Genomic DNA, 20,234 nt, shown 5'->3' with positions numbered 1-20,234 from the left:
CGTTTTCATCAAATGAATAATCACCTTTTAACATGTATAAAGCATTGCTTACAAAAAGCAAGAGAAAAGTCAGCATTTTGTGTTTAATTTACGGAGACCAATTTAAAAGGATGGTTTATATTATTGATGAAGGAAAGAAAATTTAACAGTCCACATTTTGTCTCCATTTCTTGTACACATTTAGGTGAATAATCGGTTGGCCAGTACATTTACTTGTAAGATTTTCAAGGTTTTCGCCTCAGTTGATAACAGTGCATTAATAGTTTAATTTCTCTGGTGTGTAATTATTTTATTCACGCAAATTATTTCAGCGAGTTAGATAGATTATCTGAGGTAAGTAAAGTTTCGTGTCATTTCCTTACCTGAGATCTACATGCCCGAAAACTACGTCATAGCAAACCTTTGATCAGGTCCATTATACGTGACTTTGCCATTGAGAGAATTTTTACTGAAGTAGCATTTCAAGAATTGCATTATTTTTCCTTTGCACAGGAATGAATACTCATATATAAGTAGCCGCAAAACACAAATATTATAGACTAAATTAATCCTTAATACTCTTTGCAGAGTGTAAATGTCTACTGTAATGTTAAAAAAAACAAGAAATTTCGAATTTTCATAATATATTGAACGGTTTTTTAAATTCTGGCTCTTTCAGTGGCCCTTTCTGACCATATTGTAAACAATGACATCACATAGGGTTTTTGCCACTGGATAATTGGAGACTGCCAAACTACTACATTAAAATGCACTTGTTCCATAAATACATTAACAGAATGGAAGCTGATGCAAATTATTTCTTAATGGATGTAGCATTCTTTGATGAAGACGATCCTATGCTATGGAGAAACCAGAGCTCATTCATTGTTTTGATAATGACTCTGGATCCTTGATATCGCGAGAAGAATGAGGTAAGGTTCGTGAAACATTCTACCTCGAGCGGTGGACATTAGGTAACAGGACTTGAGCATGGACAAACTAGAGAAATGTCACATGACTGCTAGTTCAGTGGTAGTATGAAGCGTTGACTGTGCTGTCCAAAGGTCCTTGTGATCAACAAGTAACTGTCACTTGTAGTAGATTGTCCAGGGATACACCAACCACATCCAGAGCGTTCCACCCGAAACGTTGTTTAACAGATCTCAAGATATTCTCTCTTAAGAGGTAAAATTGTGAGTGCACACTATCCCAACAGTAAATTAGGCAAGAAGTCTCAAGGGTTATTATGCAGATGCAGTTGTTTTCTGATGGACGAAAGGAAAAACTGGGCCTCCTATCAAAGAGTATGTCAGACAAAATAATTTTTTTTCAAATTTTCATAATCTATTCTACGGCTTTTAAAACACTGGCTGTCTTAGTGGTCCTTTCTGACGATATTGTAAACGATGACATCACATAGGGTTCTTGCCAGTTGATAATTTGAGACTGCTAAACTACTACATTAACATGCACTTGCTCCATCAATACATTAACTGAATGGAAGCTAAAACAAATTATCTCCTAATGGATGTAGCATTCTTTGATAAAGACGTTCCTATGCTATGGAGAAGACAGAACTCATTCATTGTTTTCATGATGACTCTGGATCCTTGATGTTGCGAGAACATACTGTTCGTTGAACATTGTAAGGCGAGAGGTGGACATCAGGAAAATTCAGGCAACATCTGGCAGGAGGACTCGGAACATGGATAAATTAGAAAAATCTTACATGACTGCTAGTTCAGTGGCATTTTTATAGGACTTGACAAAGACTTGACTAATGCTAATGGAGGCAAAACATATCCATCAGTATAAAACAGCCGCTGGATATAGGTTTATTTTAATCTTCTGTTCAATAAATCCAACTTTTGACTTGGATAAATGTTACATTGTGACATTATTGAGCGAAGAAAAGTGGTTTTCTCTTTGACGACTGTAGAAAATCACACCATGCAGTGTGTATGAGTGCCTGTGATATACAGACACATAGACCTAGTGATTTCAAAAGGTAAATTGGAAAATCAGTACACTGAGAATAGAAATGAACAGGCTGTGTAGTTTACTTACGCCAAGCCAGCAAGTACAAAGCACACTTCAAATGTTTTTTACGCCACCACAATGGCCCACATTTCTATTGTTTTTACCTTCCCTGTATTAAAAGGTGTAGCTACATTAATTATTAGTCAATTTGTCATTCATAGCATTTTTACTAAAGTTGCAGTTCAAGTATTACATTATGATTACTTTGCACAGGATGGGTGGACCCCTTTGCACATTGCAGCTCAGAAAAAAAATGTAGAGGTTGTTAGCTTCCTGCTGGAGAAGTGTGCTGATGTCAATGACCAGAATAAAGTACGTGACATACTGATGTGAGGTCGGACATAAAACTAAACGATAAATGGCGCTTTGTCATGCAGTTTACTGACGTGACAGCTGCACGTTGTATCTCAACACCTGTACTAAGCACCAAACCCACAGGCCCAAGCTAAGAAAAATGCTCTACAGAGAATATAATAAGTGTGAATATTTCAATTTCCATCTTTAGAAGGTCGACGCATATTTTATAACCAGTTCTTATAGAACGGCGATGTAAGTAACTTTACTTAATGGCTTTTTACCGCCTTAGTTCTTGGGCAGGCACTGTATTTTAGTTAGAGTTCGGGTACATTTTAATGACTTTTACTTCTTAAAATCCCCTGGAAATATTTCAGCCTTCTGCAAATTTAGAAAGAAATGAGCGATAAACCACGTACGGTTTTAAAACCATAATATGAGTGTTTTCGATAAGAATTGCTGAGAATTTTGTTGAGTGAAAGGTTACTAGGCTATTAAAGTCAAAACATACTCATAAATATAAATCATCCACGTGAGTATTTTTTTAAACCTACTGTTTACTTTATCAAAGTTTTGACTTGGATAAATGTCATATGTTGAAATTTTACAGCGAAGAAAAGTGTTTTTCCCTTTGACGACTGTAGGAATTGAGGCCAGCAAGTACAAAGCGCATTTCCAATAGCTATTTCAACCAAAATAGCTCACATTCGTATTGTTTTTATATTCCCCGTATTAACAGGTGTAGCTACATTTTTTATTAGTCAATTTGTCATACATAGCAGTTTTACTGAAGTAGCCGTTCAAGTATTACATTATTTTAACTTTGCACAGGATGGGTGGACCCCTTTGCACATTGCAGCCCGGGAAAACAGTGTAGATGTCGTTCGTTTCCTGCTGGAGAAGGGTGCTGATGTCAGTGTACAGGATAAGGTATGTGATATACTAATGTTAGGCCACCCACAAAACTTGACGAGAGATGGTTCTCTGGACAACTGCACGTTGTGTTTTAAAACCTATACTAAGCACCAAACCTACTTGCCCAAACTAAGAAAAATGCTCTACACAGAATATAATAAGTGTTAATATTTCAAACGTCCATCAGAGATAGTGAATACAAAAGGCGAAGTTGAAAAACAGAGAATTGAGAAGTAAAATGAACACGCTTCCGTCCATTTTAATCCGCATATAAATGTCAACAAGGCCTTACACGCTCAGGTCTTTTTTTAAATTCATAAAATATGAAAATGTTTCTAGGATCAGCAGAAGTAAATTAAGACGTGATAGCCTTTCTGCAATTATAGCTTTCTCACACATTATTATAAAATGAAAATCAGCTTACAACATGTATAAAGTTTTGCGCAAAATTGAAAGGCCAAGAGAAACATCAGTATATTGTAAACTACCAGTTAATAATTCAATAAGATAAATTTAGGATGTTGAAAGGATGTTTTACATTGCTGATGAAGCAATGAAAATTCCGCAGTCCACCTATTGTCTTCATTTCTTTTACACTTTTAGTTGAATATTCCGTGGACGTACACATATATAAGAGTTAATCAATAGTTTAATTCCTTAGGCGTGTACTTTTTTATTTACACCCACTAGTATAGAGAGTTAAGGTAGATTACCTGAGGTAGGTAAACGTTCATGTCATTTCTTTACCTCAAATTTACATGTCTGAAAACTGCGCCAAAGCAAATCTTGCACTACTTTCATTTTACTTGTCTTTGCCTTTAAGAGCATTTTACTAAAGCAGCATTTTTAGTATTTCGTTATTTTTACTTTGCATCGAATCGATGGACCCCTTTGCACTATGCAGCTCAGGAAATCAATGTAGATGTTGTTCATGTGCTGATATCAATGTACAGGGTAGGTTACGTTATATACTGACAGGAGCACGGCCACATAACTTGACGGGAGATTGTGCTTTGTCATGCAGTTTACGTACGTGACAACTGCACTTTGTATTTCAAGACGTGTACTAGACACCAAACCCAATGGCCCCAACTAAGAAAAATGCTCTACACAGGATAAAATAAGTGTGAATATTTCAAACTTATATCTTTGGAATGACGACGCATACTTTATGATCTGTTTTTTATAGAACGGCGATGTAAGTTACGTTACTTAATGAAATTTTACTGTGTTATTTCTTGGGCAGGCACAGTATTTTAGTTAGAGCTCGGACACATTTCAATGCCTTTCACTTCTTCAAAGCCCCTGGAAATATTTCACCCTTCTGAGAACTTAAAAAAAAATAAAAAAAAAACAGCGTAAATTTACGTACGGTTTTAAAACTATAATATGAGTCTTTTCGATAAGAATTGCCGAGTATTTTGTTGTGTATAAGGTTTTTAAGCTATTAAAACCAAAAGATATCAATGAATATAAAACATCCACTTGACATAAGTTTCTTATCAATCTACTGTTCATTAAACCAACTTTTGACTTGGATAAATATTATATGGTGACATTATACAGCGAAGAAAAGTGTTTTTGCGTTTGACGACTGTGGAAAACAAAGCCGGTGTGTATCAGTGCCTGTGATATACAGACACATAGACATAGTGAATATAAAAGGCGAACTGGAAAATCAGTACATTGAGCAATGAAGTGAACACGCTTCTGCCCGTTTCCAGCCGCATACAAATGTCAACAACTCTTACACGCTCAGGTCTTTATTCAAACTGATAAAATATCAACATGTTTACAGGATCAGTAGAAGTAAATTAAGACGTGACAGCCTTCCTGCAATGGTAGCTTTCTAACACATTTTCATATAATGAATAATCACCTTTTAACATGTATAAGGCTTTGCACAAATTACAAAAAGCAAGAGAAAAGTCAGTATATCGTGAACCCTCAGTTAATACTTTAATAAGACCAATTTAAAAGGATGGTTTATATAAAACGTTGAAGCCAAAAAAAAAATAATAATACAGCAGTCCACATTTCTTGTGCTCTAGTAGGTGAATATTCGCTTGACGTGTCCGTTTACATGCAAGATTTTTAAGGTTTTTTCTGGGTTGATCACAGTTAAGCAAGGGTTTAAATGCTTTGGTGTGTACTTTTTATTTACACCCCTTATTGCATTGAGTTAAGATAATTAGCTGATGTAGGTAAGCGTTCGTGTCATTTCCTTACCTGAGATCTACATGTCTGAAAACTACGTCATAGCAAACCCTTGATCATGGTTTTGACTTTCATTCAAGAATACTGGAAGTTGGAAGTCCCCGCCAAACACAAAGATTGTCGAACAAACTAGTTTGTAATACACTTTGCACAGTGTAAATGTCTACTGTAAAGTTATGGAAAACAAGACGAACACACACTATGAAGTTTTTATTCTAAAGAAACAATTTAGGTTTTCAAATTTTTAAAATTTATTAAACGCCTTTTAAAACACTGTCTGTTTTATTTATTTTAATTATTTGATTGGTGCTTTACGCCGTACTCAAGAATATTTCACTTATACGACGGCGGCCAGCATTATGGTGGGAGGAAACCAGGCAGAGCCTGGGGAAAACCCACGACTATCCGCAGGTTGCTGGAAACATTCCCACTTTCGGCCGGAGAGGAAGCCAGCATGAACTGGACTTGAACTCACAGCGACCGCATTGGTGAGAGGCTCCTGGGTCATTATGCTGCTCTAGCGCGCTAACCAACTGAGCCACGGAGGCCCCCTCTGGCTGTTTTAGTGGCCCTTTCTGGCTATATTGTAAACAATGACATCACATAAGGTTTATGCCACTGAATAATTGGAGACTGCTAAACTACTTCATTCAAATGTACTTGTTCCATGAATACATTAACTGAATGGGACCTGAAGCAAATTATTTCCTACTGGATGTAGCATTTTTCGATAAAGACGATTCTATGCTATGGAGAACTCAGAGCTAATCCATTGTTTTGATGATGACTCTGGATCCTTGGTATCGTGAGAACATAAGGTTCGTGGAACATTCTAGGGCGAGCGGTGGGCATCAGGTAACATGACTTGTAACATGGATAAATTAGAAAAATCTTACATGAGTGCTAGTTTAGTGGCATTTTCATAGAACTTGACAAAGGCTTGACTGTACTGTCCAAAGGTCCTTGAAATGAACACGTAACTGTCATTTGTAGAAGACTGTCTAGGGATACACCAAATACTTCCAGAGCGTTCCACCCAAAACGTTGTTTAATAGATCTCAAGATATTCTCTCTTAAGAGGTAAAATTGTGAGTGCACACTATCCCAACAGTAAATTAGGCAAGATGTCTCAAGGGTTAATATGCAGATGGAGTTGTTTTCTGATGGACGAAAGGAAAAACTGGGCCTCCTATCCAGTTTGCTTAGCTTTGCGCAGTTGGCAGCATACTTAGTACTTAGAAAGGTTTTAAAACCATAACATGAGTCTTTTCGATAAGAATTGCTGATAATTTTGTTTTGTAAAAGTTCATGAAGCTAATGGAGCTAAAACATGTCCATAAATATATAACAGCCGCTTGATATGAGTTTGTTTTAATTCACTGTTTACTAAATCAATCTTGTGACTTGGATAAATGTTACATTGTGACATTATACAGCGAAGAAAAGTGGTTTTCCGTTTGACGACTATAGAAAATAACACCATGCAGTGTGTATGAGTGCCTGTGATATACAAACATACAGACATAGTCATTTCAAACGGCGAATTCGAAAATTACACTTTATTTACACCAAGCCAGCAGGTGCAAAGCGCACTTCAAATGTCTTATACGCCACCACAATAGCTCACATTTGTATTATGTTTACATTCCCTGTATTACCAGGTGTAGCTACATTAAATATTAGTCAATTTGTCATTCATAGCAGTTTTACTGAAGTTGCAGTTCAAGTATTACATTTTTTTCACTTTGCACAGGTTGGGTGGACCCCTTTGCAGTATGCAGCTCAGGAAAACAATGTAGATGTTGTTCGCTTCCTGCTGGAGGAGGGTGCTGATGTCAATGCACAGGATAAGGTACGTGAAGTACTGATGTGAGGCCTGCCACAAAACTTGACGACAGGTGCTTTGTCATGCAGTTTACTTTTGTGACAACTGCACTTTGTATTTTAAGACCTGTACTAGACACCAAACCCAATGGCCCAAACTAAGAAAAATGCTCTACACAGAATACAATAAGTGTAAATGTTTTAAACGTCCATCTTTAGACGGACGACGCATATTTTATAACCAGTTCTTATAGACCGGCGATGTAAGTTACGTTACTTAATGACCTTTTACGGCGTTAGTTCTTAGACAGGCAATGTATTATACTTAGAGCTCTGGCATATTTAAATGACTTTTACTTCTTGAAAAACCCCTGGAAATATTTCAGCCATCTGCAAACTTAGAAAAAAAAAAAAATCATCGTACATTTACGTACAGTTTTAAAACCATAATATGAGTCTTTTCGATAAGAATTGCCGTGCATTTTGTTATGTATAAGGTTATTAAGCTATTAAAGCCAAAACATATCCATGAATATAAAACATCCGCTTGACATAAGTTTCTTATTAATCTACTGTTCATTAAATCTAACTTTTGACCTGGATGAATATTGTATGGTGACAATATGCAGCGAAGAAAAGTGTTCTTGCGTTTGACGAATGTGGAAAATGAGACCAGTGTGTATGAGCGCCCTTGACATACAGACACATAGACATAGTGAATACAAACAGCGAACTGGAAAATCAGTAGCATGGCAACAGAAATAAACAGGCCCTGTAGTTTACTTATTTCAGGCCAGCATGTACAAAGCGCATTTCCAATTCCTTATACGCCACCAAAATAGCTCACATTCGTATTGTTTTTATATTCCCCGTATTAACAGGTGTAGTTACATTAATTATTGGTGAATTTGTCATTAAGAGCATTTTTACTGAAGTAGCATTTCAAGTATTACATTATTTTTAACTTTGCACAGGATGGGTGGACCCCTTTGCACATTGCAGCTGAGCAAAACAATGAAGATGTTGTTCTTTTCCTGCTGGAGAAGAGTGCTGATGTCAAAGTACAGAACAAGGTACGTGATTTACTGATGTGAGGCCAGCGACAAAACTTGACGAGATGGTGTTCTGCACAACTGCACTTTGTCTTTTAACACCTGTACTCAGCACGAAATCCACTGGCCCCCAACTGAGAAAAATGCTCTGCACAGCATAAAATAAATGTGAATATTCAAATTACCATCTTTAGAAGGTAGACGCATATTTTATTGCCAGCTCTTGTAGAACGAGGAAGTAAGCCACGTTACTTAATGACCTTTTACCGCCTTAGTTCTTGGGCAGACACAGTATTTAAGTTAGCTCTCGGGCACATTTTAATGACTTTCACTTCTTAAAGTCCTCTGAATATATTTCACCCATCTGCAAAATTAAAAAAAAAAACTGCGAAAAACCACGTACGGTTTTAAAACCATAATATGGGTCTTTTGGATAAGAATTTGCTGAGTATTTTGTTGAGTGTAAAGTTATTAAGTTATTAAAGCCAAAGCATATCCATGAATATAGAATATCCACGTGACATGAGTTTATTTTAATCTACTGTTCACCTACTTAAACTTTTGACTTGGATAAATGCTATATTGTGACATTATACAGCGAAGAAAAATGCTTTTGCGTTTGACGACTGTGAAAAAAACGCCATTCTGTATGAGTGCCTGTGATATACAGACACATTGACATAGTGAATATAAAAGGCGAACTGGAAAATCAGTACATTGAGAAGTGAAATGAACACGCTTCTGCCCATTCCCAGCCACATATAAATGTCAACAACGACTTACACGCTTAAGTCTTTATTCGAACTCATAAAATGTGAACATGTTTGTAGGATCAGTAGAAGTAAATTAAGATGTTATAGCCTTTCTGCAATGGTCGCTTTCTAACACATTTTCATAAAATGAATAATCATCTCATAACATGTATAAGGTTTTTCGCAACCTACGAACAGCAAGAGAACGGTCAGTATATCGTGAACTCCCCAGTGTTTAACTTAAGGAGGCCAATTTAAAAGGGCGGTTTGTATTTTTAATGAAGCAAAGAAAATTCATCAATCCGCATTTTGTCTTCATTTCTTGTATTAGGTGAATAGTCGGTTGACCTGTACATTCACTTGTAAGATCTTCAAGATTTTCGGCTATGTTGATAACAGGGCATGAATAGTTTAATTGCTAGGGTTTGTACGTTTTTATTTTACACCCATTTTTACAGCGAGTTAAGGTAGATTAGCTGAGGTAAGTAAACGTTGGTGTCATTTCCTTACCTGAGATCTACATGTCTCAAAACTACGTCATAGCAATCTTTTGATCATCTTTTTGACTTGAAATCAAAAATACTGTTAATTGAAAGTACCAGCCAATTACAAAGTTTACAGACCAAATTAGTCCATAATACTCTTTGCAGAGTGTAAATGTCTACTGAAAAGTTAAAGAAAACAAAAAGAACGCACACTTTGAAGTGTATGTCAGACAAAATCATTTTTTTTTTCAAATTTTCTTAATCTATTAAACGCCTTTTAAAACTCTGGCTGTTTTAGTGGCCCTTTCTGACCATATTCTAAACAGTGACATCACATAGGGTTTTTGCCACTTGATAATTGAAGACTGCTAAACTACTACATTAAAATGCACTCGTTCCATGAATACTTGAATGGAACCTGAAGCAAATTATTTCTTAATGGATGTAGCATTCTTTGATGAAGACGATCCTATGCTATGGAGAAGCCAGAACTCATTCATTGTTTTCTTGATGACTCTGGATCCTTGATATCGCGAGAAGAATGTCGAGTGGAACATTCTACTATGAGCGGTGGACATTAGGTAACATCAGGCAACAGGACTTGGAACATGGATAAATTAGAAAAATCTTACATGACTGCTAGTTCAGTGGCATTTTCATAGGACTTGACAAAGACTTGACTCTACTGTCCAAAGGTCCTTGTGATTAGCACGTAACTGTCACTTGTAGAAGCTTGTCTAGGGATAACCAGCTACTTTCAGAGCGTTCCACCCAAAAGGTTGTTTAATAGATCTCAAGATATTCGGCCTTAACAGGTAAAATTGTTCGCTCACACTATCCCAACAGTAAATCAGACAAGATGTCTCAAGGATTATTATGCAGATGCAGTTGTTCAGTAATGGACGAAAGAAACAATAACGCGCCTCCTATGCAGTTTACTTAGCTTGGTGTAGTTGGCACCATACTTAGTACTTAGAGGGGTTTTAAAACCATAATATTAGTCATTTTGATAAGAATTGCTGAGCATTTTTTTATATAAGTTCATTAAATTACTATAGCCAAAACATATCCATGAATATAAAACAGCCGCCTGGCATGAGTTTATTTAAATCTAATGTTTACTAAATCAAACTTTTAACTTGGATAAATTTTACAGTGTGACATTATACAGCGAAGAAAAGTGGTTTTCCGTTTGACGACTGTAGAAAATAACACCATGGAGTGTGTATGAGTGCCTGTAATATACAAACATACAGACATAGTCATTTCAAAAGGAGAACTCGAAAATCAGTACAATGGGAACAGAAATGAACAGGCTCTGTATATTACTTACGCCAAGCCAGCAAGTACAAAACACACCCCAAATGTCTTATACGCCACCACATTACCTTATATTTGCATTATTTTTACATTCCTCGTGTTAACAGGTGTAGCTACGTTAATTATTAGTGAATTTGTCATTCATTGCATTTTTACTTAAGTAGCATTTCAGGTATTACATTATGTTTACTTTGCAAAGGATGGACGGACTCCTCTGCAGTATGCAGCTCAGGAAAACAATGTAGAGATTGTTCCTTTCTTGCTGGAGAAGGGTGCTGATGTCAATGTAGAGAATGTAGTACGTGATGAACTGATGTGAAGCCGGTGATGTGATGTGAGGTTTAGGGCAGATTGTGCAATGTTAACTTCTTTTACTCACGTGTAAATTGAGCCTTGAATTTCAAGACCTGTTCTGTGCGCCAAATCTGCAAGTAAATAAGTTTGCTCCACATAGGATATAAGTGTATATATTTCAAACTTCCATCTTTAGAAAATCTATCTACTGATTTAAAACTTATAATGTGAGTCTTTTCATTATGAATTGCTGACTATTTTACGTCTATATTCCTATTCGGCTATCAAAGCCAAAAGCTATCAATGTCAAATCGTACCCATGAATATAAAACAGCCGCTTGACCTGAGTTTATTTTTAACTGCAGTTCATTAAATCAAACTGTAGATTAACATAAGAGTTACACTCTCACGTTATACAGTTGAGAAAAGCGTTTTTCCGCTTGACAGCTGTAGAAAAAAGCATAGTGTGTATGTGTGCCTGTGAAATACAGATACATCGACATAGAGAATACAAAAGGTGAACTGGAAAGCCAGTACATTGAGAAGTGAAATGAACACGCTTCTGCCCATTTCCAGCGGCATATAAATGTCAACAACGACTTACACGCTCAGGTCTTTCTTCCAACTCATAAAATATGAACATTTTTTTATAGATTAGTAGAAGAAAATTAAGACGTGATAGCTTTTCTGCAATTATAGCTTTCTCACTTATCTTTATAAAATGAAAATCAGCTCATAACATGTATAAGCATTTGCGCAAAATTGAAAAACCAAGGAAAACGTCAGTATATCGTGAGCTCCCAGTTTTTGTCCCCATTTCTTGTACGCTATTAGGTGAATATTCGGTTGACCTGTACGTTTACATGTAAGATCTTCAAGATTTTCGGCTTAGTTGATCAGAGTTAATGAATAGTTTAATTGCTCTTGTGTGTACTTTTTTCCTTTACACCCATTGTTATAGCGGGTTAAGGTAGATTAGCTGAGGTAGGTAAAGTTTCGTGTCATGGAAAATCAGTACATTGAGCAATGAAATGAACATGCCCCGGCCCATTTCCAGCCGCCTATATATGTCAGCAACGCCAGGTCTGTATTCGAACTCACAAAATATGAACATGTTTGTAGGATCAGTAGAAGTAAATTAAGACGTGATAGCCTTTCTGGAATGGTAGCTTCCTAACACGTTTTCATCAAATGAATAATCACCTTTTAACATGTATAAAGCCTTGCTTACAAAAAGCAAGAGAAAAGTCAGCATATCGTGTTTAATTTACGGAGACCAATTTAAAAGGATGGTTTATATTATTGATGAAGGAAAGAAAATTTAGCAATCCATATTTTGTCTTCATTTCTTGTACACATTTAGGTGAATAATCGGTTGGCCAGTACATTTACTTGTAAGATCTTCAAGGTTTTCGCCTCAGTTGATAACAGTGCATTAATAGTTTAATTTCTCTGGTGTGTAATTTTTTTATTCACGCCCATTATTTCAGATTATCTGAGGTAAGTAAAGTTTCGTGTCATTTCCTTACCTGAGATCTGCATGCCTGAAAACTACGTCATAGCAAACCTTTGATCAGATTCATTATACGTGACTTTACCATGGAGAGAATTTTTACTGAAGTATCATTTCAAGTATAACATTATTTTTCCTTTGCACAGGAATGAATACTCATATATAAGTAGCCGCAAAACACAAATATTATAGACTAAATTAATCCTTAATACTCTTTGCAGAGTGTAACTGTCTACTGTAATGTAAAAAAAAACAAGAAACTTCAAATTTTTATAATATATTGAACGGTTTTATAAACTCTGGCTCTTTCAGTGGCCCTTTCTGACAATATTGTAAACAGTGACATCAGATATGGTTTTTGCCACTTGATAATGGAGACTGCCATACTACTACATTAAAATGCACTTGTTCCATAAATACATTAACAGAATGGAAGCTGATGCAAATTATTTCTTAAAGGATGTAGCATTCTTTGATGAAGACGATCCTATGCTATGGAGAAACCAGAGCTCATTCATTGTTTTGATGATGACTCTGGATCCTTGATAGCGCGAGAAGGTAAGGTTCGTGAAACATTCTGCCTCGAGCGGTGGACATTGGGTAACAGGACTTGAGCATGGACAAATTAGAGAAATGTCACATGACTGCTAGTTCAGTGGTAGTATGAAGCGTTGACTGTGCTGTCCAAAGGTCCTTGTGATTAACAAGTAACTGTCACTTGTAGTAGATTGTCCAGGGATACACCAACCACTTCCAGAGCGTTCCACCCGAAACGTTGTTTAACAGATCTCAAGATATTCTCTCTTAAGAGGTAAAATTGTGAGTGCACACTATCCCAACAGTAAATTAGGCAAGACGTCTCAAGGGTTATTATGCAGATGCAGTTGTTTTCTGATGGACGAAAGGAAAAACTGGGCCTCCTATCAAATTTGCTTAGCTTGGTGTAGATGGCACCATGCTTAGAACACCAATCCAAAAATTTGACCAAAGAATCTTTGCCCTACACAAAAGAGACCTTCTTTCTACAGTTTGCATGAGAAACTCTAAATTCTACACAAAGAGGGGATTTCCTCCAGAAAATGCGGCGTTAAGCCAAAAGTAATGCACGGCAGAATCAAAAATAAACTGCAGCAGGTAATGAAAAGGAACAATGAAAAACGCTGCAATTAAAAAATCAAATTAAGAAGAAAGATGCTAATTAAACATCCATGACACCCTCTGACAGATAAATAGAAGTGTAAAACACAAAAATCAAAAATCTCCCTGTTTCCTTTGGTGTTTGGGGTCATGGAAAAACCCTACTGTGTGGCATTTTGAATAGACTTTAAACTTGATTTCAACAGTTAATTGTTAACACAAGCACCATAGAATGCCCTAAAATGTTACAAAACATAAACTTTATGTCTTTTTTTATTTTCTGGCTGCAAAGAAATTTGCTGATGCAGTCCTTCTCGCCATTTTTGACACCCCTCTCCCAAGTCACATGGGGCTAAAATGTCATCTTTCATCAACAGATTTGCCAATATGTTTGCGAAGAATATCTAAAATTAGTTAAGGAAGTATTCCTAAAGGTAATCAATCTGTTCCAGGGTTGATTTTGTGGATTCAAATAGCGCTGTTACTGTATGGCTGTTGACAATATGATTTAGTACATTCAATAATGTACGTGTATTAAAGGGGCATAACCCATACATACTCGTGTGATGTTTACATTCCCCGTATGAATAAGCGCAGTTATGCTCATTATTAGTGAATTTGTTATTAATAGCATTTTTACTGAAGTAGCATTTTAAGTATGTTTTCATCTGGCACAGGCTTTATAACCGTAATAAAGACAATACGATAATCTCCAGTTATTCTGCCTTTCTTATGTTTGTACTATTTTATTAATATCTTGTAAAGTACAATATCTCCGCCAAATCACTGTCTTCGTTTTATTCCAACGTTATGATTTTACAGTTCAGTTTTCTATTTGGAGATTGAAGTTCAGTTTATTCAGAGGCAGGGATTGACTGCAACAAAGATAAAAGTGCATTCATTACTTACTTTAAGCGATCGGTACTTAAATTATAAAACGTGCAAATCATTGCTTACGTTTTACACATCGTCTTACACAGTTCCTAGTAAAAAAGATCTATGTCAATGTGTATCGGTTATATGCTGTAGCAACTCGCAGTAACATTCAACATTTACACATATCAAAACATGTGTCGTTGTTGCATGTCGATCTTGACATTTTCGCATGTAAAGGAATCAACTTTCAAAGACTATTTAACTTTTACGCTTATAACAGTGTACACGGTTTAAAAAAAAATACGATCTTACGATATAGTTGTAAACATGTAATCGACACAAAGCGAACTTTGGCCTAAAACCAACATGTGTACCTCTTTCACAAAACTTCTGTAGCTGTCTAATGTCTATTTGTCGGCTAAGGGTCGTGTAGCCGACTATTATAAAGAGGCCACGAAAACATTCACCAGGCTTTTCGCAAAATTGAAACTGTCTAAAGCTTAGCCGGCTTACCATAGAAATTTGGATCTATGATGATAATTATTAAATTGGCTTCAAAATATAAATAAGTTAAACTACTATGTATAAATACCGCCCAAAAATGATAATTTCTTTTTCATTTTCGTTTCTAACGAAGTTTGCCAACAAAAGACCATTTAGTCTCAATAGACAATCAAAGTAGAACAACAACAGCGAATGCGCTTTGGTGGTTTGTGAGCTTTAAAACGATCTTCATTTTCTGACCGAAGCTGATCTAATCCTATTTTTCTTGAATGAATAAATAACCGTTCACAAACTGGAATGATAACACACCTAAAGCCGGATTTTTTCCTCTTGTATTTCAAAATCTAAGACAAAAAGCTTTAGTGGATAGCCCAATTTTTCCAGAGTGAAACGGGTTAGACAGAATTGCGAGTTGGCTAATTGAGTTAGCCGTCTAAGCTTAGCCTTTACACTTTTTATAAAACGATCCTCTGGGCCCTCTTCCTTCTAAAACTTAATGCAGTTACTTGTATTTGTGAAATCCGTCGAGGCTGTCAATATAGTGGCTCGGTTAGATCGTCACCAAATAACAGAGGACCCACGCGGCCTAACGCTCGACAGACAAAAAAAAAGGAACATAAGTGCCAAAGAGGTCCATGTATTTAAGACGCTTTTTTGTGCCCAAACGCCGTGACAAACTGCCAAGGAAAGTAACGATATTTATCATTGCTTATATAACTATCGCTTGTGTAAGCCTTCATTGTTCGAGTAAAAACACACTTTGTCCATGGGTTTAACATTACAGAATAAAACGTGATTTTATCATCACTGAAATCTGAACTCCAAGCTATATGAATACAATTAACACCCATTAATGTTCATGCGAAAGGTTTGCCGTGCGATATACATTTCTGATTGTATCTACGAGCTCGTGTATACGCCTCAACCTAGCACTTCACACAGCCAAACGTCTAGAACTTTGTTTTCAGATCAGTCTGGGTCTTACTTAGGACATGAACAGTTAATTATGCTGTTTGAGATTGTTCCAATATGGCAACTGTTCGCAAAATGTATCCATTGACGGAGGACAGACATTTAATCATGCCATATACCTATGTACTTTAGGGTTTTAGATCATTGATGCCCTGTTAATTCCTTGTGAAATGGATCGAATATCTGTCGTCTGCATACTGCTATTCATTGCCTTCCTAAGTGCATTTCGATTAATTCAATATGACATTTTCTTTGAGTAAAGGAATTTTTATACCTTTTTATTTACCTGTTACATCCTCTGTGAGGTATGTTTCTTTGTCACGTTCGTACAGAGCCTTGTACAAATAGTCAATACTTTCATTTTATAAACGCGCACACGTGTTATTAAAACTGAAAAAATAGAGATTATTTTTAATCTACTAAAATCCTGTATGAACACCATGTTTTACATCCGTTATATTCTGTATACAAGCACATGTGTATGTTTCAGTTTTTCTAATAGTGATGCGTTACAGAGCGCTTTGATCTATTATGTTTATTTTTAAAGCTTTGTTATTGTTTTTTGTGCTTGTTATGTTTATTTCTAAGGCTTTGTTTTTTGTAGTTATTATGTTATATTGAATTCTTTGCTCTTATACTTTTTGCAAAATTGGCTGAACACTGGGTCTGTTTGACGTGTGGAGCCTTAACTACACTAATTATTAACTGTCTTGGACATTATTCAGGACGGGTGGACGGCTTTGAGCATGGCGTCAGCATTAAACCATGTGCGCATTGTTCTTTTGCTGACACAGAAGGATGAGGACGCCAGTGTACAGGATAAGGTATGTTATAATACGTCTATACATGTTTTATGAAATTAACTACGGTGTGTGACGGCGAATGGTACAGAATTATCTAGCTAAAATGCATCGAAAGGCAAACTCAATTTGAACTGTGGCACATGGCCCGATCACCTGGGCCATTCTATGCTATATCAGGAACAAAAGGCGAGCGTGCCCTTCTAAGTTAAAGTTTCACAGCCCATTAAGTCTATCCTGGACTTCGGGTAGTTCATTTAGTCATTACTTTGGATAGCTGTTGTTGTTATGTTATAGATATGACAATTAACCCTTTACAGATTATACAGAGTATTTCCCCAAACTTTTATAGTTGATGTAAATAAGGTTTGCACATAATTTTATAATTTACATAAAGTCTGGTTTCAGGACATTTTGTTACAAACTAAAAACGCGACAATATCACACACGACATACTGACACGTGGAGCCCGAGTAACATTTAGTGTCAAAATATGGAGTTTTAGCTGGCAATAAATGTATGCAGTATCTTTGATGGGAGACTGTGAGTATATCTGTGAACAGTGAGTAAGATAAATATGTAAATGACTAGTTAAGATATCTACTGTACCTGGAGATATGTGCAGATGAGTTTAATGTTGTAAACTGATGTCGTAATTATACATTTATATCGGAATTGACACATAGTTATGACAATCTACAGAGAGGCCAGATGTCTTTGCGCAATGCAGTAATGAACAATGATATAGAGAGTGTTCGTCTACTGGTGAAGAAAGGAGTCAGTCTCACAGCCCCGGATCAGGTATGTCGGGTAGAACCAGCTACAATTAACAGATCTTATCGATGGCCACAAGATCATAACTACATGTAAATGTATATGGTACAAGTAAGGAGTAATTCAGAAGACACGTGGATCAAACAGCTGTATTACATACTCCTCTCTCATTCAGCTGTATCATGCAAGTATATTCATACGATTGTGTATAGGAAGAGCATGTTGTTTGTTGCATCACACTATTTGAACTTTCTGATGATTTGTGAGTAGTTTGATTCTCCGTAATTCAAGATGAAAATATAGCTGTCGAGTACAGTGATTTCAAGATCTGCTTTTGTACGCTCTGAATAAATTATGTTGGTAATAGTAATGATAGCTACGGGAAGAAGGAGACAAACGTCAAAAAAAAAATGGATACAGCATGTTGGATTTGAATCCCAGACACCACAATGGTAGTACAACTATAGGCTAGCATACAGATTGTGTGGACCTAATCTTCTGCTTATAGCCGAGAACAAAATATAGAAATAATACACTGTTGCAAGCTTGATGTCCCTTTCCGCGATAAACTAAAGCGACAAATAAATTTCATGCAGTCTTACACAAACTCCCTTGTTAAGTGGATAAGAGGTTTTCTAACAGCTTTCAACACCTTTGTTGAGAAAACTAAGAGCAGGATGGAAATCAGCAGCCTGAAATACATCACAACACGTCCATGTTACACCAAGTCCAAATATTTTTGTGACCTCACATTTGTGACCATCTTTGAAGTTGTGAACGAATTTCGACGCCTCTCTTAAACTTCATACACATAGAGTCGGTCTACAGGAATGTAAAATTTTACAATTTTAAGTGGACGTTTTCAAAAAACATCTCAGTTGAAAGAAATCCAAAATAGCCGACAAAAGATACGACAAACTTTGCCCGTATTTACACGGCAACGTTATTAGGCCTACTACGCCTTGGCGCTCAACACTGGAAGGTTAGAGCAAGGAAACAGAATAGGAGTGTGACTGGATGGGGTGTCATGTCTAGTGTCTTCGGCATGATACTTCAGTGGCGGAAGGACTTCTTCAACATTGGCTCACCCTGCTGCAAGAAGATGCACATATAAGGGGGGAGAGTAAAGATGAGAAACAACTGGGTTCTTCAACTCTCAGATCAGCGATAGGCCTAACACAATATCAAAGAAACACGAAGATCCTGGAATAAGTTCAATACATATATTTTAACAAAATAGGCAAATAATACAACTAAAAATAATATACAAAACAATACAAATAATTGCAAAAATATATAGTTTCTTACTAATGGCAGCGTCAAAAATCCGGATGGAATATTCCGGCTTCCAAAGGAGAGTCAGTTGACGTAAATGAATTACAAGTGACAAGCAGATCTCCAACTCCCTGTGAAGTGTAACTTTTCAGGGCGGATGGGTTTTTAGTAGCGTCTATGATGCTGAGCTGGCGATGTGTGTTTCACTAGTCGAAAATGTTTTCAAAGGGTAAACTGAGATAGAATGTATGTAATCGCACATTGAGAGAATGAGCGATACAAGGTCGAAAATAACGGCTTAAAAACAGAAACTAGCGAAACAAAATATCACTCCGTTCCTCATTTTATAAATTAACATAAAGAACATTCTAGATGGTTTTATCGTAAACATGTTTACAACCCCTATATATTTCCAGAATGTATACCGTATGAACAAGGACACGAAACTCCTTAACACCGAAGCGTCGAGAACGCTTGATTGACGTACACAAAACACAAAACATCGACCAGACAAAATATGATACAATGTTTCAAGACGTAACAATATGTAACGCACATAATGATTCTTCGTGGTTATATTCGTTCATTCATAAGTCTATCCTAAAACATACAAAACTTTCATTAAAATCGAATGAAATTTACTATCACCTTTAGGGGTAACAAAATTTACGTAAATGTCATGTAGTTTTTAAAAAAAAGTCATAAAAAATTTTAAACTTTAAGTTTTGAAAAAGTTTTTTGGGCTATCACGTAAAAGCCACAGCTTTGAACGGGAGTTGTTTGTCATAATCCTGAGGTCATTTAGGGTTTTGTTTGATCCAGTTGTGCAGATTTTACATTTGACCTAAGTTTGCGCTATTTTGATTGGTCTGTCCAAGCCTGATTTACAAAAAAAGACTTTTTTTATACTATAAAGGTTCAATTGCCACCAAACTACATATATATAGTCACGTGTGCCAGGTTTGAGGTCAATCGGTTCAGTTGTTCTGGAGAATAAGATTCTTAAAGGCTTTTCATATAAATCCAGATGTTACGAAGTCAAACCTTTCCTCGCCAGTGTCAGCTTGGTTCTGCTCAATCACAGCTTAGTGCAGGTTGGTGAATAACCAATCCTTCATCGTGCATTCATAAGGTAGAAAGTACTACAAGATCGAGAGTGACGCCAAATCAGCGGCAACTGTGACACAAGTGATATATAACACACCTAAACG

At 36.3% G+C, this 20,234-nt stretch overlaps 1 protein-coding gene across 1 annotated transcript in view; it reads left to right on the top strand.

Annotated features, from left to right (window-relative positions):
- Nucleotides 1-20,234, top strand: part of LOC135462595 (putative ankyrin repeat protein RF_0381) — a 104,785-nt gene that overhangs the window by 35,109 nt on the left and 49,442 nt on the right. The window contains exons 7-8 of the mRNA XM_064739818.1: nt 16,900-16,998; nt 17,677-17,775. Coding sequence (XP_064595888.1) covers nt 16,900-16,998; nt 17,677-17,775 — 198 coding nt within the window. The remainder of the gene's footprint in view (nt 1-16,899; nt 16,999-17,676; nt 17,776-20,234) is intronic.

Source organism: Liolophura sinensis, chromosome 2 (assembly GCF_032854445.1).
Source record: "Liolophura sinensis isolate JHLJ2023 chromosome 2, CUHK_Ljap_v2, whole genome shotgun sequence".
In the NCBI taxonomy this organism is placed as follows: Eukaryota; Metazoa; Mollusca; class Polyplacophora; order Chitonida; family Chitonidae; genus Liolophura; species Liolophura sinensis.
This window is presented reverse-complemented; position numbering and strand designations above follow the sequence as displayed.